General features: G+C 36.1%; 1 protein-coding gene across 4 annotated transcripts in view; it reads right to left on the bottom strand.

Moving 5' to 3' along the window:
• Positions 1–699: 699 nt before the first annotated feature.
• Positions 700–27,010, bottom strand: part of Cog3 (component of oligomeric golgi complex 3) — a 52,875-nt gene continuing 26,564 nt past the window's right edge. The window contains exons 15-23 of one of the 4 annotated variants that reach the window (XM_078015979.1): positions 23,836–23,960; positions 21,171–21,260; positions 17,831–17,951; positions 15,351–15,439; positions 15,110–15,244; positions 8,926–9,001; positions 4,409–4,536; positions 3,585–3,683; positions 700–1,682 (exon numbers count right to left, since the gene is read on the bottom strand). In XM_078015979.1, the coding sequence (XP_077872105.1) occupies positions 1,236–1,682; positions 3,585–3,683; positions 4,409–4,536; positions 8,926–9,001; positions 15,110–15,244; positions 15,351–15,439; positions 17,831–17,951; positions 21,171–21,260; positions 23,836–23,960 (1,310 nt within the window). In that variant the 3' untranslated portion in view covers positions 700–1,235. The other 3 variants (XM_005341241.4, XM_078015980.1, XR_013423360.1) reach the window with 3 other exon arrangements.

Genomic DNA, 27,010 nt, shown 5'->3' with positions numbered 1-27,010 from the left:
CTCTGCTGGCTGTGCTCAGGAAATTGGCACTTTGCAAACAAAAAAAAATTTTTTTGCTAGTTTGAATCCACAGTGACCCCCAAGGCTTGGAACCAGCCCATGGCACTACTGAGATGTAATGTAACCTTTAATAGGTGGGAACTAATGAGAGGTCTTCTGGTCATTGGGGTGAGCCCTTGAAGGGGACAGGGGGGCCCCAGCCCTTTCCTCCTCTTTTTTGCTTCTCAACCATGAGGTGAGCATCTTTGTTCTCCCTCCATGACATGCTGCCTCACCACAAGGCCAAAAGCAATGGAGACAACTGATCATGGGCTAAGATCCCCAAAACTGTGAGCCAAAAATAACCCTTTTCTCTTCCTAAGTGCTTTATCTCAGATAACTGTAATGCAAAGCTGACTAGCACATCTTTTAACGAAGGAAGTATTAAGATGCTTCAAAAATGTCCTTTCAAAATGATTTATCTTGTCAAAGAAATTCATATACTACAAATAAAACTGGAGAAGTCTGAGTAAAATGGGTAAAGTGTATTGATGCCAATATCCTGGCTGTAATACTATGCTACGGTTTGCAAAATGTTGGGAGGAATTGGATAAAAAGTACACAGATTGCTATTATTTCTTACAACTGTTTATGAATCTGTAAGTTATCTCAAAAATTTTTAAAATATCCACATATATATCAAACACACAAGCACAAAAGTAGGAAGCAAAAATCTTTATTTTTTAAAAAAATTCATTTATTAAAAACAGCAATTTCTAGCCAAATAATATAAAGCATTTTAAATTAATTATTTGAAAGTATGTACACTCTTTGTATAAGTAAACACTTGAAACTGTACAGATTTAAACAAATATTCATTTAGCAAACAAGTTGGATCACTATCACCTACTTAGCACTTTGTAAGGTGTTTGAGTGTTTCAGAAACAAAAGATCAGAACACAAGAAAAAGTGCCATTAAATATTTTTATCCCAAAGAACAAATCTGCTTTGTACATCAAACTACATCAGTCACAGTACTGTACAATAATCATGCCCTCATTTCTTTGGAAAGGCTATTTAAAAACCAAATGTACATATAATACACTAGCTGGATATTTTACAGTTTCATTAAACATGTATTTAAAAGAGTAAGTGGAAGTAAATGCAATCTTCCTAATTCATTCATTTCACGGCAAAGAAAGAATATGGACCCTTTTTCCTTCTACCTTCCCAAAACATAAGAGTGGTAAGTTCTATCAAGCAATTTCTACCTCTGACAGGGTTGAAAACAGATGACCTGTTACAAACGACAGTTTAGGCAGACCACCTGCACACTGTGCAAGAGCCTGCCTTAAGCGCACAAGGAGCACTGCTACAGCCGCACCACCTGCACCACAAGGCCTTTGGCCCCATTCCAGAATCCTCGGCAGTGTCCCACCTCCAGAGTTTAAATGACTCAGAATTCTTTTTGAACCCCACAACAGGTTACATTTACTATAACAGCAGAGAGAAAACCAATCCAACTCCAAATTCAAAAAGGAATTTGTAGAAACATTTATAGATGTGCACAATTTGTGATCCCTGATATGGTATGGTGGTGCTAAAGTGTGGGCAGTGTTTGAATCCTTGTGTGTGTTGATAACATGTCCCGCTGCAGCAGGGCTAGAGATCCTCAAGGCTGGTGCACAGCATAGCACAGGTAGCTGAAAACACACAAGTGTTCACATTTCAAAGAATGGCTGGAATCAAAGGTGGTGTGCAGAAGGCTGTAAGCCTAAGCTTCACTTCTAAGACAGGGTACTCATCCTATGCACCAGTTTCCCTTCTCATTTTTATGTGCCAGATTTAAGACACCTCACTGGTAATTCCTGCTCCCTCATACTCACTGAGGCTCTGGGAAGACCCATATTAAAGATCCCAAACCTATCTACGCCAGGAGGTTGCAGCTACCTGCTTCTGAACACTCTGTACCTAAGCAGTTCAAGGAGTAGAGATGGCAGGCCTTACCCAAGATCCTTGATCTTTAACCACCTTACATCAAAAGAAGAATGATAACACCCTGAATTCCCAGGAAAGCAAGATGCGTTCTCAGAAGCAACTAATATACTCCCAACTAAACTTCAAAATGACAGGAGAAATATTACATTAAATAGAGTATAGAAATAAGATTTCTGGAAGTAAAAAAATAGTCACTGTGGAATGCTGGGCGGTTAAAAGTGTTGCAGTGTTTCACGTATTAGCAAACCTTACCCTTAGCAGCTTTCTGGATAGCTGGATATCTGTAAAGTTCTTTGCACTACTTATTGTAACCTATTTTTATTGCACAACTTTTGTGAAGAAACATTTCACTGTGAGCCCTCCATGGCTACGTCTTAAAAACTTACATTTCTTGTTACCATAAATAAGGCAGCTATCACTGCTCACCAATTAATCTTTGGCATTTTGATGTTTTTAAAAGGGAAACACCAAACTCTAAACACTTTATGTTTCCTTCTGTAGTCAGCACTGAGCAGCACGCATTGAGGTTCTTGGGGACATTTCATGTAGGATCCTCAGTGTCCTGGCAGGCTGCAAGACTTCTCATCCCGTTCCCACCAGACAGACCGCTGACATGCACAGCCCAACCAGCCTGCTATTTAGAAACTGAAAGCAGGAGGTTCAGCTGAAAAGCAAGGTGAAGGGCTGTTAGTTCTGCTGTGGAACCACCTTTGAGAGAAGTCCTCTAGAGCCTCAAAAACAAAATGAGGAGAAAAGTCCAAGATTTTTATAGCTACTGGGCCCTGAGCTTCTGGAGGAAGTGTGGGGAGCTACCACCATCATGAAATCCAGGCCCCTGAGTCACTTAAACTCCAGGGACAATGATGGCAAAAAGAACACCAACACTAACAAATGACAGAAATGGATCTGTGTCACCAATGGCACCTTTTCCTCTTCCCTCCAGCTTTTTCCTCCTATTCAACTCCTTAAAAGTTCCCATTCTCCCCAGTCTCTACTCACTTCCACCAGCTCTCCCAGCTTTACCTCTTATTCAACATTCTCCTTCTTACTGTATACTAAATTTCCAAATTACACTAAACTTAAGACCATAAATAAATATTCTCCCAAGCACTAGGCCACTCCTAATACATAACAGGTACTCGGTAAAAAAAACTGCTGGCTGAATTAATAAATGAATGATAACTAACCCAAACTGGACTCTATATTCAGTTTTTTATAAATTTGGGAAGAGAAGAAAAAACAAATACTTCAAGCATCTATTCTTATCTCTCAAATAACTTTCATTTTTATCTGAAATTTTCACATTATGAATATTCTGAACAAAATGATTCAGTACATTAAATGCCAGTATTTGAGTCCTCCACAAGAAGGTCATTTGTCTTAAACAGCAATTTTCACCACTGGAAAGGACTAAAATGCAACTGAAAACTCTAAAATCATCCCCAAAAGTTAGAGTAATTCAAAGTTTGAATTCTTGTTCATGAGAATAAAACAGTGTGCAGTTTTTAAAATTAAAACTAAAAACATGTTTGCTCAAATATATTACCTACTGTAGTGAAAAAAACAAGGGGCATAAAATTACTAATGGTTTTCAGTCTGTGCTTTACCTGTTCCATGGAAGGACAAGCAATGATCTGGATGTCTTCAGGACTGAACTCTTCCTTTAACAGAGCATGAAACTTCTGGAAGACTTGCTGAATGTTATTCTTAGAAGAGGAGATTACATCAGATAAGTCAGAAAACATGCACATCTTACACATGAAGTACTATGAAAGCTAAATCATCATAATGTTTGCCAAAATGAATGGAAGAAATCTTTCATAAGATTGCCACTTAAATATTTAAGATTGCACTTAATATTTCACATGTCAGCACAACCTGATGGAAGACTTATCAGATAACATTTCCTAGAAAAACTAAACTCTAGCAAGCCCTGTCCCCCCAGAGAATAAGAGTAGTCAGCTATTTCTTACATAAAAGATAAAGTTCTAAGACAGGAATACTGCCTTCACCAGTGCTGGGCCACAAGCAAAATGTGAGGGTCTGACTTTTTTAATCTATTTAATTATACTTTCAAAATTAACATTAAAAGTCACCCTCAGCAACTCAGCAAGACTCTGTCTCAAAATAAAAAAATAAAATGGGTTGGGGATATGGCTTAGTGGCTAAGTACCACTGGGTTCAATCCTTAATATCACAAAAAAGACAGACAAACAAAACATACAAAGTTAATATTAAAAACAGAAGACAAAGTGAAAGTTGGGGGAAAAAAGACATAATCAGAAGCTGGCTCTGAATGTCTTTCAAGAATCACAGCAATTATTAATCAACTTCACTAGAATAGTATATCAACAGTTTTAAACATCTACAGGAAAAGAAAAAGAACACTAGAAGTCTAGCCAACTTTCAGATAAATTATAGTACTACTCACCCTAACAGGTTTAAACAAGATGAACTCGGTGTCTTTATTGGACAGGTATAACGACATACTTCTCAACGTCAAAGGCAGCTTTGCTTTTATTGTCTTATAGGCAGTCACCACAAGGTCACTGACCTTTGCTGCAAAGCAATTAACCTGGTTAGGGTCACAAATTCAGAAGGGAAAAAAGAGAAAAACAGCAAAAGTCTCATTTCCCCAAAGAATGTGTCTCATTTTCCTTGTTTGTTTATCAAGTTTAACAATTAGCTCTACAAACATTAATATCTGCTATATACAAAACTCTAATCTCAACCACTAAGGCAGTAAAGAACTCTCCCAGCATGCTTTAAGACATTCGTAGGGGCTGTAATATATGCGTTTGGAATTTAGATGAGAGATAAGTGAGTTTGTTTTTTAAAGAAGTCATTCTTAAATACTTGTGAGAAACCATACTAAATGAGCTTATCTATCTACAGAACTGACTCACAGTGAGAGGTGCTGTCGAACAGTCTCAGGACACTGAGAAGATATCCACACAAATCTAAGGAAAACTAAATATCCATTTGTTGTATTCTTATACCACATTATCAGAGAGAAAATAGAATTCTATAAGTTTTTAACTAAAATAACTATTTAACCTGAAAGAGCTACCTGGAAAGGAAGAGTAGTCATCTGTGGGGAAACTACCTAGATAGCTACAGAGGAAAAGATGGTTCCACACATGTTCAACATCACTCAAAATTAAAGAAATGTAAATGAAAGCAATGAGATATTTACAAATTGACAATGATGTGGGGAAAGAGATAGTTGGCCCTCCATATCTGCAAGTTCCACATTCATGGATTCAACCAACTACAGATCAAAAGTATTCAGAAAAAAACTGCATATGTACAGATATTTTTCATTATTCCCTAAACAACATCATATAACAATGATTTATACAGCATTCATGTTGTATTAGGTACTATAAGTAATTTAGAGATGACTTAAAGTATACAGAAGGACAGTCACAGGGTTTTTGCAAATAACCCATTTTATGTGACAGACTTAAACATCTTGGATTCTGACATCTGTAGTGGGGGAGTCCTGGAACCAATCCCCAATCAATATGGAAGGACATCTGTATCTTCATCAGTTGCTGATGAGTCTCCAATCTCTCTGGAGGGACACTAGGCAATTTCTAGCAAAACTGAAAATACACATACTCTTTCACTGATTTTCACTGCTAAAAATTTATACTATTTACATACTCACAAAATAAAAAGATGTGTGTATAGGTATATTTGTCAAATAATATATAGAAAAAACTGAAAATAATTAAATATCAATTAATAAATTTCTAAAGCTATCATGCTATACTGATGTGTTCCGTGTGTCCATTAAATACAGTGGACACAGAAGGATATGCTGGTACAGGAAGGGCTATAAGACACACAGTAAGTGAAAAAGTAAGAGGTATAGTACAATCTCATTTGGGTAACATTTTCTAAGTCCATATGTGCTAGTATACACAATGTTGGGAAAGAAACTACCTTTGAGAGCAGCACTAGTATGCAAGTGGAAAAGAGAGTTATTTTTTATTTTATACACCTTGAAAATGTTTAGACCATCCGAAAACACTTTTTTTAAATTGAGGAGGGTTGTGATAAGACAAGGTAAGAAAGTGCATTGGCTCTTAAGAAGAAGGAGTCCAGAATTGTTTATTTTTTCATTAAACAAATGAAAGCTCTTCAAGACACTTCCTTCGTGGGTTCTGGCTCTGTGTGTTAACAAACACACTTCAGAGATCACTAAATGAGTTTTCAGAGCCCTTGATAAGCATAAAGTAGCTGTGCAGACTAGTGAATATAGTATCCTTTAATTGTCTAGAATCAATTAACAAAACAGCATTCTCTCCCATGAGTTCCATCATTACAACTTGATCCAAGAACCTGACTGTCTACATAAACCAGTCACCCTGGGTTTCTGGGGCAGAAGAGATTGCTCCTGGACTGTTCTTGATGCTCCCACTCCAACAGGCCCATAAATCTCTTTCACATTGAAGTGTGGATGTCATGCATTACAGATCATGAAACTCCAACTCCACCCTCCATTGTGGCTAAATGGGCAGAAAATACACAAGACAAACTGAACTGTCATCTCTATATACACTAAGATCTCCTCACTAAGAAAGAAAACAAATGAGTTATGTGACAAAACAGCAAACCCATTTCAATCTGTCCTTTTTCTTTTATCGGGGAAACTGCTGCTTACTGATAATTCTAGTAATGCTTAAGGGTCCAATACATCTAACACTGAATTCTATTAGAATTCTGCTTGAGAAAATGACAATCACTATTTTGAGAGAAAGGATCTTTCCAAAAGGGAAAGAATAATATGTTAATTATACACCAAATCCCTGGGTTTAGTGTACTAAATATGTCTGTGCCTATTTGCTGTTTTTATCTATTTTAAGAAAGATTTATTACATCCAAGGTTTCATTTACATAAACATTCAAAATACAAATCAACTCCTATTTCTAAATAAACCCTATGAGTGGCTGAAACCTTAAGCCAAAGGCTCCAATTCATCCAGAGATCATGAGAATGACTCCAAGAGTTGCCTTGAGCTGGGAACTAGGAAGTCTGCTTCCTGACTATGAGGAATAGGTGGTTGACAAAAAGGCAGCCTATGATCAGAATTCCCAATACCATTGGTAAAAAAAAAATCTGATTTTCTTTTGACAAAGTGTACTACTCCATCAAGTGTGCTCTGCTTTTAAAAGATGTTTAAGATTTCACTCTCATGCACAATCCAAATGTTTAAAATAATGAAGACAGAATATTCTCAGTTTCCATTAAAATATACAAAAAGGTATTTGCAATAAAACAAATTATTGCAAAACTGTATTGACATCCTCAAAGTGTACATGAGGAACATTTGAAATATAATTCTGTCATCCTTTCAAAGATAATATTTACACATCTTCATAAGAAATACATAGCTATTCTTAATTTCTTGGCCCAACTTCAGATTAACCTGAGGGGTTCATAATAACTGAAAAATCTGTAGGCTTACAAGAGTTTCAATCCTTTTTCTCAAAGGAAATGAATACCTGTCAACACAACATCCTTTCAATAGGAAAAGCAATCATATTAAAAAGTTGATTCCAGATTAGGTACCTGCAGATAGCTAATTTTTATGGGTGCAAAGCCTACTCTTTGGAACTACTTTTTGGAACTTTCACTACAAGCAAAGAGCTACTTTCCAACTTGGGCACTGCTTACACATAATTAAAACTGTTTCTTCACCATTTTGTTCTTTTCATTTTCAAAATATGGGTCAGGGGAGCCAGAAATATGCTTAACAAAATTATTTATTCTGGTTTAATAGCAACTTAAAATGTCACAAAATGTACCAGAACAATCCACAAATTTAGGTTCAGTTTTAAATGTCTAACATTTAAAAGTAAAGAACCCTCTCATTAGACTGCGGGTATAGCTTAATGGTACACTGCATGTGCAGTGTGCACAAGGCCCTGGGTTCAAACCACAAAAAACAAAAATAAAGGGAAGCCGGGCACAGTGGTGCACACCTGTAACCCCAGCAGCTTGGAGGGCTGAGACAGAAGGATTGAGAGTTCAAAGCCAACCTAAGCAATGGCGAGGTGCTTAGCAATTCAGTGAGACTCTGTCTCTATAAAATACAAAATAGGGCTGGGGATGTGGCCTGGTAGTTGAGTACCCCTGAGTTCAATCCCTGGTACCAAAGGGGGAAATTAAAAAAAAAAAAAGCAAAGGGAAGGGGACAGCGCAAGTAGAAAGGAGAGGGGAGAGAGGAGCGGGGAGGATAGATATAATCAAAGCATGATATATGCATGTATGGAAATGTCACAGTGAAACTTATTGATATGTACAATTAATAAAAGTTAATCATAAAGAACAAAAAAAGTCTCTCCCAAAACAAAACCTCTAGCACACACATACACACAAAAATTTACATTAGGGAAAGTGTAAAATTGGAAACATCTCAAATATATCTATGAATCAGGCAATGATATTGCCTGCCAACTCCCACTGATACCTCAATTTTTATGATTCTTTTTACAAACACTCCAAAATATCAACAAAGAATAGAATTTAGAGAAAATGTGTAACAAAATAGTGGCCCAATATTTCTTCATATACTTGAAAACGGGTGTTTTTCTCTCCACAATTTCACTGTGTCAAATATAGTATTTTCAGAAAGCTATAAACAAATGAATGGCAAGAGTACAGAAATCAGCAGACTCAAAATGTTTCCATCCATACCAGATTTTACTTTTAACTAGGTAAATTTATTTTTAATTCTTCCTTCCTTGGAATGCTTATTGAAATACCAACAGTGCTGGCCAATTAACATCTGTTAGCTCCAAACTGAATCTAGATTAACTCAGATGTAGAACCCCAAAGTGAATAAGAAATAAATCCAAGCTGTCCCTGCAAGGACTATATAAATGTAAATTAATAATATATTTAAAAAGAAATCCAAAATCGTAAAATCTGATTACCTGGTTGTGCCCAAGGCTGCTGTGAGAGGGTATACTTGGGACCTCCCTGACTGGCCATTGTTTTTAATGCTGAAACCTAGTAGAGGAGATAAGAAGAAAAGCTTCATTTCACAGGTGACAAATTAAACCCTTGCCACTCTCAAAGGATACAAAACACCATTTAAACCTACTAAAGCATACTGATAATCAAATGTGCAACTGCAACAAAATTGCACCACATCTCATATTCCTTTAGAGCTTATACAATTTTTCAGCAAAACTTTTTGTTATTTCAAGGCATATGTTACCTTGCAAAAAAAAAAAAAAAAAAAAAAACCAAAATCATATATGGCATTCTGCCTAAGACATTCCAGGATAGGAAGATAAAATTGAAACCCTAGAGAAATGTAAATACAAAACAGATCTCTCTAAAATGGACTGTTAATATTAAATTATTATTGTATTTTATTAGAAATGTCATCCCAGCTGGACAAAAATCTCCTCTATATACCAAGAAGATCTATTTCTTACTATATCATAGGCAGAGAGAATGTCATTAAAAAAAAAATAGGATTTTTCAATACCATCAAAAGGCACACTTGACTATAAAAGCTAAAAATACAGACTTAGGAGCCCATCTTCTAGTCATCTCTTTCCATTTTGTAGCAACAATATAGAAAAGTGAATGTAAAAAAGTGTATTTAGCTGCTTGGACAAGACTGTTGTGTCAAGAGTCATCACACACCGTGATGGGAAAATGGGTGGCTACACAGGGTGAGAGAAAGAAACTGCATAAAACATTTTTTGTTTGTTTGTTTGTTTTAATGGACAGTCATGTACTGCTAAAGCCTTGGCCCCACTGGAAAGTCTCATTAGAAAAAAACCTTAGCACAGACTCTAGCTTCTCTTGAAAAGGGGCAAACAAATAGGAGGGAAGAGACAGGCATAAGGTTAAAGCTGATCTCTCCAGCCTTCTTCACTGCTGGTTTCTGTGCTGCCCATGTGCGTAAACTTGCCCTTTCCTCCTCTCAATTCTTCTCCATGTCTTTATTTTTTCATTGTGCAATTTGTTTTTAAAAGACACATTTCACAGAAGATTACAGTTTACTTAGACAATGATAAAAGAAAAAAAATCCACACTTCAGTGTACATTATTTTGGGAATACATTCCAATTTTAAAGTATATATTCATGTTTATACATTTATAAAAATGAGAATGTATTTTTTCCCACTTAAATCTATATTCTGGACATTTTTCTGGGTCTGACAGTTTTAATTGTAATGGCTGCCTACTATTCCACTGATTGTCCCAAAATTTAACCAATTTCAAGATGATATATATATATATATATTTTTTAAATAACCAGATTTTCTTTTTTTTTTTTTGAGAGAGAGACAATTTTTTTAATATTTATTTATTTTTTAGTTTTCGGCAGACACAACATCTTTGTTTATATGTGGTGCTGCGGATCGAACCCAGGCTGCACACATGCCAGGCGAGCACGCCACCACTTGAGCCACATCCCCAGCCCCAAGATGATCTATATTTAGGAAGTTTGTTTTAAAAACAAATACAGATTTGTACATTCATTTTGTGTTTACTATCCAGATAATTTACTTATCTTTAAATCACACCTCAAGGAGTATTCCCTTCAAAAGTTTTCCTGGGTATGTAGAGTTCATATCTCCTGAGAAAGAAACCCAGAGAAGGAACAGGAAAAGGAAAAAAATGTCTGGTACTCAGGGGAATAAAAAATGTTCTCCCCAATAATTCTCATCTTTTTTAAAACCCCAGAGATGAACAAAGACTCACTGTCTCATGCTGACATTGCCATATACATTTTAATATTCAGTTATCTTCCTATCTTGATTTCCCACTAGGTTATAACTCCTTGAGAGCAGGAATTAAATTTATAGATCAAATTCTATTATATGCACTACATCAAGAAAAATTTATAGGGTTACAGAGGAAATTAATAACACTTCAAAAGGAATATTAAGAATAAACTTGCTTATTAAACTGCTTGGGAAAAAAGTGGTATTTTTTATATACAAGCCTGGGTTTTTAGCATAAACTGGTCCCACCAGAAATACTTATAGCTCAGCTATAAACCTAAAATTATACTTCCTTTAAAATGCCTTAATTTAGACTTTTGGCTAATGTAAAATCTTTATCTCAACTTTGTCTACTTTACTTTAAAATAACATTTCCACAGAGCTTTACTAAAAATTACAAAGTGCCTTTACACATGATATTATTTGGTCCTTGCAGTAATCGTAAGAAAATAGGATAGATTCTACAGCCATCCTGATAGAGGTTAGAAAACTGAGTCTCAGAGGAACAAACCTACTAACAGTTTCATTCAGCAAGTAGAGAAGAGGGCCTGGGACCCCACCTTCCCAACTCCAAGTTTTTTGCTACACCTACCACCATCCCAAGTCCCATTTAAGAGTTTCAAGTAATATCCAGTATCCAGTACCATAGAATTCTAAATAGTAAAAATGCATCAACAGTTTTTAAAATTTGAAAAAAATAATAATCTGACTTAAATGTTTTCACATATACCTCTATCCCCAACACTCAGAATAATTTTTTTTTTTTTTAGGCCATTCAAATACTTAGAGAAAAGACTATTTTTCCAAGGACAGGAAATAAGAAATGAGCATGTGTATATTCTTCTTGTACTCATTTTATTTTTCTCAATAAAAACAATAATTACACCAAAAATCAGGAAAGCAGCAGATGAAAAAGACATAGAAAAGTTATCTCATGAACACTCAGCCACTCTGTGAGACGTCAGTTTCTTAGTCTATGAAATGAAGATGTCTTCCCTTGGGAAGCCAGGGTTTGTGGGTAGAACTAAGGAAAATGAAGCATCTCAACAGGAGAGCCTAGAGAGAGCCATATAAAAACAAAAAGGCCAATCTACAGCAGATAAAAGGGCATCAGAATCATACATTGAGTTTTTAGGTTAAAAAGTCTTTGACATACAGAGAATATTCTCTACATACAAACACAGTTTGTTTCATTGTGCCAACCCATATATATAAACAAGCTGAGGACCTTTATTGATAAGGCTTACATCTAAAATGGTAAGTACTGAGACCTACAAATTTACATTTAAATGAAAAATGAAGTCCTGTCTCCTTTCTATACCTGTGGATATTATAATCATTTATGAAGGTACAAGCACGGTTGCCTTATAAAATACTAACTAAATAAAAAAGCCTGAGGTTCTGAACCTGCAGGTGATAATGCTGAGGCATACCTTTAGAGAAAAGCATTTTGAAGTTCTAAAATCTTTTTTCTCCTCTACTACTCAGAATGCTAGAAACAGTCACCAGATAAAAAAATTAAAATGCTGGGTCAACAAATTCTAAAACATAATGTCTTAAATGATCACTTATGTCAGTGTGAACTCCAGTGTTTGTGTCTGCCTGCCTGCCTGCCTATCTCTCTGTCTCTGACTGACTCTATGTCAGCAGGACTGGAAGGAACCTGAATTTGGAATAAGACAATACAAAAAGGATGCTCAGTCCTCTACCAGACTGTGGTGTCTACTAAATACTAGGTCTAGAAACTCAACAAGCAGCAACAAGGGACAGAGGCAACTGTGTCTGATCTGAGCAATGGCACAGTCAACCATCACGTGATGTGACATTGGGCTCTCCATGATGATAAGACACAAGCCTTTCCCTTCTTTCCCCATAGCGAAGGGGATATAAAAAGAGGTCCATAAGCCAGAGGCTGAGGCAGAAAGATAGCAAGTTCGAAGCCAGGAAACATGGTGAGACCCTGTTTCAAAATAAAAAATAAAAAGGACTCAGGGTGTAATTTAGTGGTAGAGCATCCCAACACTAGAGAAAGAAAGAGAGTTGGGGAAGAGGTGTATGAACAGCTAGCTGTCCAGGGAAATGCCTTTATGTATATACAACATGTCCATGGTAAACTATTATATAATTCAGACTTGGAAGATTTTTTTTCTATAAAGACATCCATTTCAGGGCCAGGGCTATGGCTCAGTAGTAGAGCACTTGCCTAGCATGCGTGAGGCACTGGGTTCGATCCCCGGCACCACATAAAAATAAACAAATAAAGGTATTGTGTCCGTCTACAACTAAAAAAATTTTAAAAAAACAAAACTCTCCATTTCCTTTTTAAATGCTCTTAGTCCAGAGTCTTCCAAAATATACAACTGTCCCGTTAGACCAGATTTATCAAGCTTGTACTAAAGCCAACTTGGACAACTTTATTAATAAATTTTGACTCTCTTGATATCTAGAAAAACTAATCTAGAACAAGCATTTAATCCTAGATTATAATAATCAACTCACAGATTATAATCAACTCACAGATTTCAGAAGATTCATTTGACTGCTTTTATTGTATGTTTGTCTATAATATCTCCTATCAGTACTAATGTGAATGTACTCTCAGAAATACACATTACAGTTTATAAGCCAATTTTCCTTGAGAATAATTTCAGTAAAAATGATAACTTTTCTGTAAACTATAAACTGTCAACTCTGTACACTCTCCCTTTTTTAAAATCAAAATTTGCTACAGAATATTTCTACCACCCTTCTTTGTTTTGTGGTAGGAAAAAAATACACAAATATTCTAAATACTTCATATTAATGACTAAAATCCATTAATACAATAAGTAAAAAGTGATTTTTTTCATCATTTCTGCATTTGCTTTTTGTTCTTTTTATTATTTTTAACTTAAATCTTCTTCTTCTTTTTTTTTTTGGTACTAGGGATTGAAGCCAGAGTTGCTTAACCACTGAGCCATTCCCTCAGCCCTTTTTTGAAACAGGGTCTCAATAAATTACTGTAGGGCAGGCCCAAAATGGTTGTAGTTAGGCTCTCTTGCTGAGGCTTGGGGATGGGATTTGGGGCTATGATTTTAGTATGAAGCCAAGGTCAGAAACACCCAGATTCAGCACACTTACTCAAGGTCAGAAGCATTTGCTTGTGAGCATGCGCCCACTTATGTAACCTGTTAGTAATGTGACTTCTTTGTCTGGCCTGCATATTAAAAAAAAAAAAAAAAGGCTTATAGAAGTGGCTGGGGGCTAAATGAACTGGCTGAGGGTTAAATGGGACTGGTTGGGGTCTGTTGCTGTCTCTAAATAAAGAAAGTCAACCATCCCAATCATCCCAATAGTGCCTTCTCATCTTTTTTCAACTGCAGGAGCCCCCTAACCTTACATCCTGAGCCTGAGCCACAGTAGTGGCAGGTCAGTTGCTTAGTGCCTCACTAAGATGCTGAGGCTGGCTTTAAACCTAAAATCCTCCTGCCTTAGCCTCCCAAGTCGTTGGGATTACAAACATGCACCACCATGCCAGGCTTAATTTATATCTTCTGTCTATCTAGGCCTCAGGCATATTAGAGTTGATAACCCACCAACAAGTTACTAAACAACAATATGCATAGCTGTTTATTATTTTATAGATATATCTTGCCTAACCAGTTAAGACTACCTCAACTTGAAGAAAATGCCACCATGTTTTTATTCTTTTTATGAAGTCCTTTAATACAAGTCTGGGGTAGACACTAGAGATTTAATAAACAAAGGTTAATTTTAAGACTTTTTTAACATCTTTAAGACCTCAGTGATGACACTTTTTAAAAAATAATTAGGTTGAACAAAAATGTTAGAATGACCATGATCTGCTCTGCTCTTTGTCAATCGACAGATTTTCGCTTAGGAGACAGAGAAAGAGTCAGCCTGTCATATATATGTATATTAAATCCACTTATATGACAGTTTACAATGTAGTGATAGAAAATCTTCAATTCTCAATTATGCATGCAAAAGTGAAAGGGGCAAATAACAACGCAAAGCAAGAAGAAAAATAAACCCTCCATTTTAAGTAATAGAAAATCTGCAGTTGTTGCCATGCAGGTGTAGGAGGAAGTGAGCATCCAGGAGACTTCGAGCGGTGGCCCACATGCAGATCACTCAATGCAACAACAGTTATGCAGCATTTGCTATCTTCCTCTTCAAAATAAAAACTCTCAAGCATATCTGAAAGTCCACATAGCAAAGCTCTTGTAATAGGAAACAGAATGATTTCCTAATCACTGAGATTTGGACTACCATCTCCTTCTGCCAGAGTTTTCACAAGAGGGTAATTCAAAAGCAAAGCCTGGGAAGAATGCAAAATGACTTTATCAAGCAGGCACCCCGTCTATACCTTTGTCATGAACTCCTCCAGCTGCTCTACAAACAGCTTGGTCTGCTGCTGAATAAACTGCTCACAGGCCGATTTCAGATGCCGGTCTACATCTTTTTTAGAGTCAAGATAATGTTCTCTTATCTCAGGAGTACCCTTAAAAAGAAGATGACAATTTCCTCCTGTTTTTATGTGCCTAGAAATTACCAGACACATAAAGAATGTCATTTATCCCACCACCAATGAAACAGACTCTTCTCACCTCCAACAAGAACTCTATCAAGGCATTGTTGCTATTCAGCCTAAAAAATCTTGGAACAGTCATAGGGTTCAGGATTTTAAATGCTGCATCTGTGAAACAAAATTTCTCATCCAGTAAACATGTCAGTTTCAACAGAGAAGCTCTGTGTAACATCAGTTCTTTACTACCATGAAGCCAGAAGGCATTCATCTTCACCAACCCACCTCCACAAATGACTAAGGGTGAGATGAATGTCAAATATGGCCACAGTACCCACACAGTTATTTTCTAGAAGTTGAATTGCAAAATGACTATTAATTTTAATTTGCCATTTACAGAAAAAAAAGAAAAATGATAAATTATACTTGATATCATAAAAGTTCACTTCTTTATTTTTGGGATGTTAAATTGTTTTTTAAAAACATTCACATACTTACCCAGATTTGTTAAGATCCTGACTGGCACAGAAATTTATTCACTTGAAGAAGTATGAATAAAACAATGTGTCAGCCAGAGAGAAAACACCAAGAGGACATATTTACCCCTTAACCTCCAGACTAACTAGACTCTACACAAAGTACTGAGGTCTCATTGATGTTCAAATGCAATAAGATATAACATTAGTTGTGAGAGGTTAGAGGCTTAAAAGTGAAGATAGCAATTAAATTAAGTGACAGAAAAAAAAGGCCATTTCTTTGCTTTGCCCGACTAGAGAAAGCAAAGCATGAAATGCTTCCAACCCTGGTTTTGCAAGCACATGCCTCAATAAATACTGACTTGACCCTGGTCTTAATGAAAAAGAACCTCTCTCTATCAGATTCAGGCTTCATAGAAAAATGTGAGTGACTCTTTGTGTCTGCTTTTTGTAGGATACCTGAAAGATTCTGTTTGCAATAAATAGAATCAAATCACCATCTGGTAGGGTTACATAAGCTTCACAATACATGGGGAAAAACATTTTCTTTAAACCAAATTTTGTCAAAATCTTAGGATGTTTCATCTTCTCACACCTCAGTGAATCTAGACTATCAACAAAAACTAAAAAAATAAGAAGAAGAATTAGACAAAAATAAAAATAAAGTAAATTAACCTCTTGTCTATCTCATTACTTAAAACAGACATCAGCAGCCAGAAATTCTTCAAGACAAGAGCACCATTCCCATACCTCACACTGAAAGAAAAGAAGGAAATCACCTGGAGAATTGGGAGGTAAGAGCCTCAAAGAAAATGCCATTTGAAAATTATGCATTATGTAAAGGCAAAAGCCAGAAAATCTGGTTCCTAAAAAAAAAAAAAAAATGATACACACAAGCTTTATAAACCAAAAAAGTATTCTCTGTGGTGGACAGGTGAGAAATTAGGAGAAAAGAAGCAAATGTTTTAATATGACTCTGCAGGAGCCACAGTGGATCTCAGCTGAGCTAAACCAGACAAGCACAGTAATTAAGGAACTAAAATCCTGCTATATTTGGAATTTCTGTATTTGGGGTTGCTCTGAATCACAGAACACAGAAAATAACTTCAGTGACTACTTTCTCAATTGCCCCCATACATTAGAGAGAAAGTTAATTCATTTTATAAGCAGACAGCTTAAGGCATAAAAGCATAAACCTTTTAGAAAAGATTAAGAAAAGATAAAGTTTACAAAAAATTTGTAAGTAATTAAGAGAAATGAGTGATGTTTATGGTATATCCTTAACTGCTGAAGACCAACAGCTTGGAAAGTAGCTAATCTTTTAAAAGTCATCTCTCATTAATTCATAGACAAATCATCAGGATGGATGAATCATCTTTCCCACGATGAGTCAATATTTTTTACCAATTCCAAGACCTCATATCTACATGATTACTTATCAACCAGCAGATTTAAAAATACTACATAAGCTCACTTTAGTACCCAAAACATAGAAAACACCTTAACATATTTTCATTCTTAATGATCTTGACAACCCAGTTAGAGAATCATAACGAGTTCATTATGCTCGTTTTACCTAAGAGGAAGGTCGGGCAGGGAAGACAAAACACCCATCCAAGATCACACAAGAGCTAGGAAATGATGAACAGGAAAAAAAGAAAATCAACTCTCAGACTCTTAAACAAGTACTCCTCCCATTTTTACTCTGATTTCCTGAATTTTCACAAACTGACAAACTCAACTCCAGGTTTAAAACATACCAATTAGCTATCAGGTACTATTTACTAAGTAGCTATTATACTGATTTTTCATTTTGTAACTGGTTGTAAGTAATATGTGGCAGAGTCTAAGACGGTAATAGTACATTACAAATTGAAATGCTCATATAAAACTCTCTTAAAGAAAATACAGCAAGTTAGAGTAATTAGGATATTGATAGCTCAGCTTAGTGAGAACAAGATACACACTTAGCAAGCAAAGCATGCAAAAACATTGCAGATGAACATAAAATAAACCTATAACCTGTGCTGACACATCTGGACAGGTTCAAACATACCCAGGTGTGCCAGCCAGGACAACAAAGTACCTCTAGTTTTCTTGAGGTCCAGGGAAATTTCCTTAATGGTGAATTCAGTGTGAAATGGAGCAATTTGTTCTCGAAGAATCAAAAGGTGCTTAATTAAGAAAAGCTGTCCATCAATCTGAGTCTATATTGTAAAACAGAAAAATTAATATTATCACAGATTAAATCAAAATAGGAGCATATAAGACACATGTTATTAATCAATTACTAATCTATCTAATTTTATAGCCTTATCACACTAATATGCCTCTAGTGAGCAATGAGCTCTTCCCATATTACCCATGTTAAAATTACATAGAAAAATCTTGCTTCAAACTTTTTTTAAAAAAATATTGTTCAGTTGTCAATGGATCTTTATTTTACTTATTTATATGTGGTGCTGAGAATTGAACCCACTGTCTCATACATGCTAGGCAAGCACTCTACCACGGAGCTACAACCCTAGCACTTGCTTCAAACTCTTAATACCACTTGCTCTACTTAGGAAATCCAAGAAAGTAAATTAGACAAAAGACAATAAACACCAAATGTAGAAAGAGAAGTCAAATCTATTTTCATATGGTGCAGAGGTAGAAAAAATGATGTTATCCAACACTAGCACAGAGCAGGATGTACATAGGAATTCTAAGTATGAGCATGATTCTGCCCTCTCTTGGTCTTCTAGTTCTTTCTCTTCAGGAAGATAGCTTTCATTGTTTGATCAAAGCAATTTCAATATCGAGAACATCAGACATACTCAATACTTTCTTATAAAAGTACAAAAGGAATCTCTAAATGTAAGATGGCTTGGGGGTCACCATTTTGGATTATCCCGCCACCAAGAGAGTACTAATTACCTACACCCTTGAGAGTTCCATATGCCCTTTCACCCTGTCAGAACCAATCTATAAGAACCCTGTGTTGCAACTGAGTTCTCAAAGTTCACCCAATTCTAAAAAATAAATAACCACAGCTCTTATTTTCAAGAGTCTGTATCTTAGTAAAAGCAAGACTAAATGTGCACTTTCTTGCTGCCTTTCAAGGCAAAATCTTATCTCAAAAATACTTCAAATGAAATATTTTACATTAGAAAAAGTTATCCTTCAGTAAAGCATTATAAATTCAAAGGGATTATTAAATAAAGTGACACCCTATTAATATCTCCCTCCCTACTTCTAATAAGCTTCTAAGTTTGACTTAAGCAATGAAAACTCACTTTGCATTCTGAACACAGGGCATCAAATAAGTATAAATGTTACACTTTAAGATACTTTTAAAAGAACTAAGACTTGAGAGCAAAAATAGTATCAAATAAATCTCCTCTGTTTTACTAAAGTTATTGTAACCCAATAAATAGTATCATGTGAATTTACTAACAGACTAGGAGATCAACTTAAGAATGTAATAATTATTTCCTGCCTTAAAAACTAGAAAATCTAAGACCCCGTTGTTATACAAAATTACATATAAGATGGTGTAAGGGGGAAGGAAAAAAAAAGAGAAATGTGTTACAGTAGATGCGGTAGAGAGAGGTGATGGGAGGGGAAGGGAGGGGAAGGGAGGGGGGCATACAAAGGGAACAGGAAGGGCAGCAGAATACAACAGACACTAGTATGGCAGTATATATAAACGTGGCTGTATAACCAATGTGATCCTGCAATCTGTACATGTGAGAAAAATAAGAATTCATACCCCATTTGAATCAAATGTATGATATATGATATGTCAAGATCATTGTAATGTTTTGAGTAACTAATGAAAAGAAAAAAAAAAAACTAGAAAATCTTTCTAGGGGGCTCCAGATGTGGCTCAAGTGGTAGCAACGCTCACCTGGCATGCGTGAGGCACTGGGTTTGATCCTCAGCACCACATAAAAATAAAATAAAGATATTATGTCCACCTAAAACTAAAAAATAAACATTTTTAAAAAAAAGAAAATCTTTCTAGCACATCAAGCCATTTCATTGTTTTTTTTTGTTTGTTTGTTTGTTTTGTTTTTTTTTTTTAACCAAAAACTAAAAGGCAATAGTACACAAACTCAGCAATGAAAATAAGTAAGCTAATGCTTACCAAACTTAGGGCTTCCTCACACATACCTAAACCTCTTATAATATGTAGGAAACAGAATTAAATAAAGAGCATGGCCTATAGATAATGAAGACAGAAGGATGAATGATCAAAAGCTTAAAAGAGAAGACAATGATACAAGAGACATCAGCACATACACTTTTTCTTAATTAGACCATTCTTTTCCTTCAGGTGATCTAAGACACATATGCTCCTAAAGAAATGTGTAGGAAATAGGGGCAAAAAGCACCCATAGTCACACAAATGTTTTTACTATCACATATTTATTTTTAATACATTTTTCATTACCTAATTAGACTATATATCTAATTTGTATCCTTTCTTTTTGCCTGAACATACTTAAATCTTGTCTCATTTTTAAAAAATTTAATGGCTGTATAAATTTCCACCATATAGAATATGCCCCAATTTACTTTACCATTTCCCTAATATTAGACACATTCCCTAATTTCATCAACAAAAAATGTGAGAAGTCAGACTTGCAAGTGCTATTTAAAACTTAAATCTTCCTATCTACATTCTTATTCTCCATCCTCTTCTAGCCCCTTTGTCAAAATTTAATTTCAACTCTCCATTTCTGACTAGAATATAATGGTTACAAACAAAGGTAGAATCTGGAAGTTAGAGAGTTCAAACCCTCCAAGCAGTAATGAAATTCTGGGTAGAAACAGTCCCCACAGCTCCCTCCCTGAAGGTGACAGGTATTTTAAGTGAAGAGTTGAGCTGAGCAGTACTATTGAACATGCTCTACTTCTTGGGGGAAAAAAAAAAAAAAAAAATCTCAGTGCCATGGAAGAAGCACAGCCAGCAGTTTTCAACATCAGATCCCATCCTGATTGAAAATCTTAAGCCACATAGTCATGGCAACTCCTTCTATTCATACAACCCAAGGTTGACAATTGCCTTTCCTCAAAATTGACAGGCTAATTTCCTCCTGGTAAGACTATTCAACTATTTAAATCACCATTGCAGAGATAGTTAAATTGCTAATATCCTTAAAAACAGTTTCTTGGTATTTCAGGGAATCAGCAAGAAACCTTTATCCTATAGAACTGATAAACTAAGTACCAATTTTGGTTTAGCAAAGCTAGACTCTCTTAGGGCAGTCTTTACTGAGCACTATAATGAAATACTAGCTTCTCTCAAAGGGCCTCAAAATTCAATCATATTAAACAAATCTTATTGTCAAAACAGCTTTAAATTTCTGTGCCTATAAATAAATGCTATGTTGCAAAATATTATAGGTAATATAATTTCACCTAACACTTCGTCAAACCTTGTTTTTGCTGATAGACTCTGATGCTCCCAGTAAGGACTGAATGCAGGCAGACAATGCTTCCTGTGATAATCCCTGGAACACCGCCCTCTGGTGGAATAAAAGAGAACATCAAAACAGATATAAAAGGAAAATCCTAGGTCCTGAGTGCAGCAAACCAAATGCATGCTTGCCTTCACTACTGTTTATTACTGATACCATTCCTCTTGGAGCTTTCTATTCCCATGCAACCTTTCTAGACCAACATATAGTTTTGAAATGTGCACTCACATCTGGAAGCACTCATGTGATCTTTAATAAAAATGTTCTACCACTTCTTGAATGCCATGCTAGATGCTAGGAAGTCATGGATCAAGAGGCAGGCAGGGTACTGACCTCATTCCAACATGATCTCATGTTGTAAAGTGTTTTATTATTATTATTATTAATTTTTTGATTTGGGGTGGTTTTGTTTGTTTCTTTTGTCTGTACTGGAGATGGAAATCAGGGGCACTCTACTACTGAGCTACATCCCCAGTCCTTTTTGAAACAGGATCCCGCTAAATTGCCAAGGGGAATCCTCCTGCCTCAGCCTCCAGAGTGGCTGAGATTAAAGGTGTGTATCACCATGGCTACCAGTGGTCTCTTTTTAAAAGCTCAGAAACTAACTGTAAAACAAACCTTCAGTGCATCTACTTCTAAAAACAAATCCCAGGCAATTAGTCAGCACTGCATTTTAAGATTCATACACATTCATTCATTATATGGTATTATTTAAAACAGCAAATAAATAAACATAATGGAAATGTTCAATGATCAATGATGGGAGATTGACAAATAAAATACCAGTAAATTAAGTTACAAACTACTGTGCATAAATAAAAAGAATGCTGAAGTGGTAAAATTCTTATAATTAAGTGGGGGGAAAACAGGTTACATATAATTAAGTGGGGGAAAATATAATTAAGTGGGGGGAAAACAGGTTACAAAATGGAATATGAAGTATGAATCCTAATTAGGATTAAATTAAATGGCAGTGGCATGTTGGTCAGACAAGGATTCCCATCAGTCCCCCTGCTGCCCTCCCTGCCTCCATTCTACCGAAGACATGACATGGTTGTGGTTGGTTATGTACAAGACATTTATTATGAGCCACAGTCCTGGCCCTGGCCCCCTACTTGATGTTATTCTCTCTGTATTGCTTCAACCTGTACAGAGGCTACTATGGGAAGGAAGGATTAGAGCTATCCCCTACTGTGTCACTGACCTGCCCAGAAACCTAAAGATGGGCAGCTTAGGAAAATATTCTCTCCCTCCCCTGCTCAGTCTTAATATGGTTTGCGTTGGATATGTCTTTCCTCACTTTCAGTAAGACTGAAAGTTTAAGACTTGGATGTGAGCCAAGTGAAAAAATAAGTAGGTAAGCCTAAGGCATAAAACAAAATCAGGCAGAGTAACTTCCTTAGGCCTACTTCTTATTGGGCTACAGACCCTATTAAGCAGCTCAGAGACTTCATTCATTGGGGTCTGTGATAACAAAAGATTCTGTGTGGAATAGCCTCCTGCACATTTCTCTTGGGATCTTGGCTCCAACTGTAGGAAGTTTAAAAATTCCAGCCTAATGCCATTATTCGATATACCTAATTGGAGTATGGGAAAGAAGAGATGCCAAATGTCCACAGTTCCCTCTAAAAGAGATCTATCAAACTATATAGTTTAAGTAGAGCAGTAGGATTCAAATGCCCCATGTAATATTGTGCAACCTTGTCTTAGTACTTGCCCCATGTAATATTGTGCAACCTTGTCCTAGTCTTAGTACTCTGCAGTACAGAATACCTTTGGCACATGAGGGCATATGCATACTCCTTCTGAACGACATCCTAAAGAAACAGTGGTACCTGGACAATTCACTACATGACTGTTGTATGTAGTCACTTCTCTCTTTTTATGCAGTTGGACTTACAGCAATCAAATTAAGCAATGAAAAAGTGAATTTCAAATGGTCAAATTTTATGAACTATTTTGGCTTAGAAACAAATCACTGATAGCAAATACAGACAAATCAGCTGTTACAGGGAATGACAACTGTGTATGATTAAAATAACTCTCTTCTGGGAAATCAATGCACAATCTAAACTGGTGCTTTAAAAAAAAAGTACTGCCAACTTTAGCAATAACTAAGTTTATGGCTAAAACCACATGCGATCTTAATTATTTGTTGAGAATATCAATTCAAATTGAGTGCAAAACTAAATTATAGTAACTGCATTTAATACTAAATAACTACATGATATTGAATATATCACTTTCTGCACCTCTTTTTCATCATTTACAAACTAAGATGAACAAAATGAACAGTGTTTTTAAACTTACTGGTGATCTCAGACACCTTTAAGAATCAATGAAAGCTAAAGTTCTTCTACTTAAAAAGTCACAAATACATATACACAAAATTTAACCATATTTACAAGGCGTTCATAAAAGTCCTTTAGTGGATCCTAAGGGCCTACAGAATACTCAAATTAGGAATCTCTAGATTGACCTTCAAGTAATCTCCATATCTAAAAATTATAATTCTAAGAATAACAAATAAAATACATCAAGATCTTAAAATAAAAATTTTAAAATATTCTAAGTGAAAGAGTAAATAAATTCACAGTAAAGATAAAAGAATTTATACACATACATCTATGCATCTGTATAATTTGGAGAGACAGACAAGAGTTCTTCGAACTGTAGGATACCACATTCCATGAAGATCTGCTGGAGAAATCGTGGTATGTGGTCTAGGATTGAGGGATTCTGTTGAACCTAAAACCCAAATGGAAAAGAAAACAGATTTCACATACGTGGATGTCTGTCTTACAATAACTTACGTGGAAACTATAAACTACTCCTTCTTGTTAGCTAACAATAACTGGAATGATGTCAATTTTTTTCTAGCCTTTAATCAAGAATGCCCTAAGAAATCTAAGTGAGGTTTAACACAGTCAATGAGAACACAAGAGTATATACATATATTCCAGCTTCATATATATGCCCAACCCAAATTGCTTATGGAATAAACACAATTCCTATTTTAAAACAAGATCAAGATCTAGATCTGTATGTAATACAGATCTGGCAGGGAGAAATGTCAGCAGTGTTGTGGGTTAGTGCTTTCAACTTCCTACTTCATAATTTTTAAGTTTTTTTATTATTAAGTAAGCACTATCTGTATAATTTTAAATCTCTTCCATAAGGCCTCAAAATTTAAAATAAGATCTCCTTTATAAAATTTCTTAAAGAAAAACAATACTAAAACAGATATAAAAGAATATTAAGCATCTACAGTTTTGCTAAGGATTTTGCTATCTGTAGGACCTCTCCTTCAAAATAAAGAGTCAAAGGGCTGGGGTTGTAGCTTTGCAGTAGAGCACTCATCTAGCACGTGCAAGGCCCTGGGTTCGATCCTCAGCACCATATATAAATAAATAAATAAATAAAATAAAGGTATTGTGTCCAACTACAATTTAAAAATATTTTTTAAAAAATAAAGAGCCAAAAAAGTAACCCAAATATAAGTTTAGTGAAATAAAGCTGGAAGTCAACTTTTGTGTTCATTTTTTTTTTCATTGTCCTGTTTAAACAGCTGTTGACAAGCAGTGGGGGTTGGTTTACTTCCACAGCAAGCCATCGAAAGACAAGGGTCTCCTTGTTGCCTCTTCTCAAGAGCACAGGTCCTCGTCTATCACCCTTTGTGCCCTCATCCCCCTTCACTTTTCTACACATAAAAAAAAGCCAGCTTTTTGAAGAGACTAATAATTATTCTCTTTAGAGAATGGTCTCTCCATCAATGTGCTATGTCACCTCGTTCCACCCCAAGAACCAAATCACTAAAAGCCCTCATTTTGAAACCCTCATGATATCATTCTCTCATTTCTGACATACCTAGAAACCAGAAAAAGTGGTTGTTATGTATTTCAGAGTTGCTTTTGGTTTGGGTTCTGCATGCCACCTAATTCAGAGTCTTGCTTTCCAGCTCAAATTCTATCACCATTCTACTAACGCCAATAAGCATATGGATGAACATATGACCATATGACCTTGACCATTTTAACTCCAAAGATTTTTACTCCCATGATACCCGCTACTCATAGACAAGTTTTCTTATTACTTTCAGAATTACATTCTCAATACTTTAAACAGACTTTATTCTTACTCCAAATTATTCTAACTCATATTATGTGAAGCCTTCTCTATCCAAAATGTCCTTGTAATTTCATCTTTCTCATTTGTTTCCTCAAATGGCTCTGCCAAGCCCTCCTCCCTGGTTTTAGTCATAACCCTCTCACCTGCCTGTCTCTGATCTCACTGGCTGTTCTTTCTCAGCTCAGTTCACTCCTCTGCCCCAATTTGCTCCTTAATGTTGGCACTGGCTAAGTCTCTCCCCAGACCTCGGCTACAATCAATCGCTCAACTCTATAGAGTGGGGTGATCATATAAAAGCCCAAAGTATCAACTGCTTCTCCATTTTTATCTCTATGCTGGTTCTACTTATAACTCTAGAGCAGTGCTGTCCAATAGAAATATAACATGAGTCATGTGACAGAGTAAAATGCCACATTAACAAAAGGAAAAGGGGGTTGGGATGTAGCTCAGTGGCAGACCATGAGTATTGCCCTAGGCTCAATTTTCAGCACCACCAAAAAAAGAAAAAACAAGTGAAATTAATTTCAATATATTTTCTTTAATATACCCAAAATACCATTTAACATGCAATCAATATAAGTTACTAAAAAGGCATTTTCTATCCTTTATTTCATATTAAGTCTTTGAAATCGGGTGTATTTTTAACACACTTAGAGCACATCTTCCCCACAGCACATTAGAACGAACTAGTCATATTCTACATACTCAATGGCAGGTGATTACTGTATTGGCCAGCACAGTTCTAGATCCATATAAACAGATCTTCTCAGTGATTCCACATGAACTTCCTCAACTCTTCTCTTAGCCCTCACTTCTAGTGTGTCATGAAATTCTTTGGACTCAAGACTTCTAACCATATCCCTCTACTTCACACTTATCTTCACTGGCTCATCAACACCCTGATTCAAATCATGTGTGTCTTTCAAATGGCAAAACACAACAGCCTCCAAACCAGCCTTTACAGTTCTGTCAACATAGCCTCATTGTAATGCCAGGCATGCATTAAAGAACAGGCTTTACTGGGAAGAGAAAACATACAAAGCCAGGGCTGGCAAGACAGGGATATACTATTTTCTTCAATAACTCTTAGAGGTTTACTAGAACCAAGGTATAGTGGACAAAAGGGACCCTACAATGTGACATGGTTCTACTCACAGGAAGAAATTTCCTCCCAGTGAGTCTCCCCTTCTATGTGGTAAGTGTGATAAAATGTCTTTATCAGATAGGGAATGCCCAGGCTGCCTGGCAATATGGATTTGGGATCCCAACCATCTCTAGAGCTGACTCAAAATACCTGATAATGCTCTAAAACTAGGGATCTTGGGGGAGATTGAGGCTTTTTAAAGCCCATGGAGTTATTGTTCCTCCTCTCCTAACCAGTCCCACGGTAAGCCGAGTTTGAGTGTCACCCTTACAGCAGGGGAGGGGGTGTCTTACTTCCTATGCACCTTGTTATCTAGGTCACTCCTGAGTGATTTTCCTCCTTGCATAACACACAAAATGCAAATCTGATAGTACAGTAACCCTGATACACTATACTAATAGCTAGAAGTATAAAAGCCATGGGACTATCCCACAACACTTACTACAGTCTGGCTTGCCTTACCTGCTTCTTCCCCACAGATAACCTGTGTCCAAACACACTGAGCCACTGCACTTTTCCACAGCAG

This window comes from Ictidomys tridecemlineatus, chromosome 6, assembly GCF_052094955.1.
Source record: "Ictidomys tridecemlineatus isolate mIctTri1 chromosome 6, mIctTri1.hap1, whole genome shotgun sequence".
In the NCBI taxonomy this organism is placed as follows: domain Eukaryota; kingdom Metazoa; phylum Chordata; class Mammalia; order Rodentia; family Sciuridae; genus Ictidomys; species Ictidomys tridecemlineatus.
This window is presented reverse-complemented; position numbering and strand designations above follow the sequence as displayed.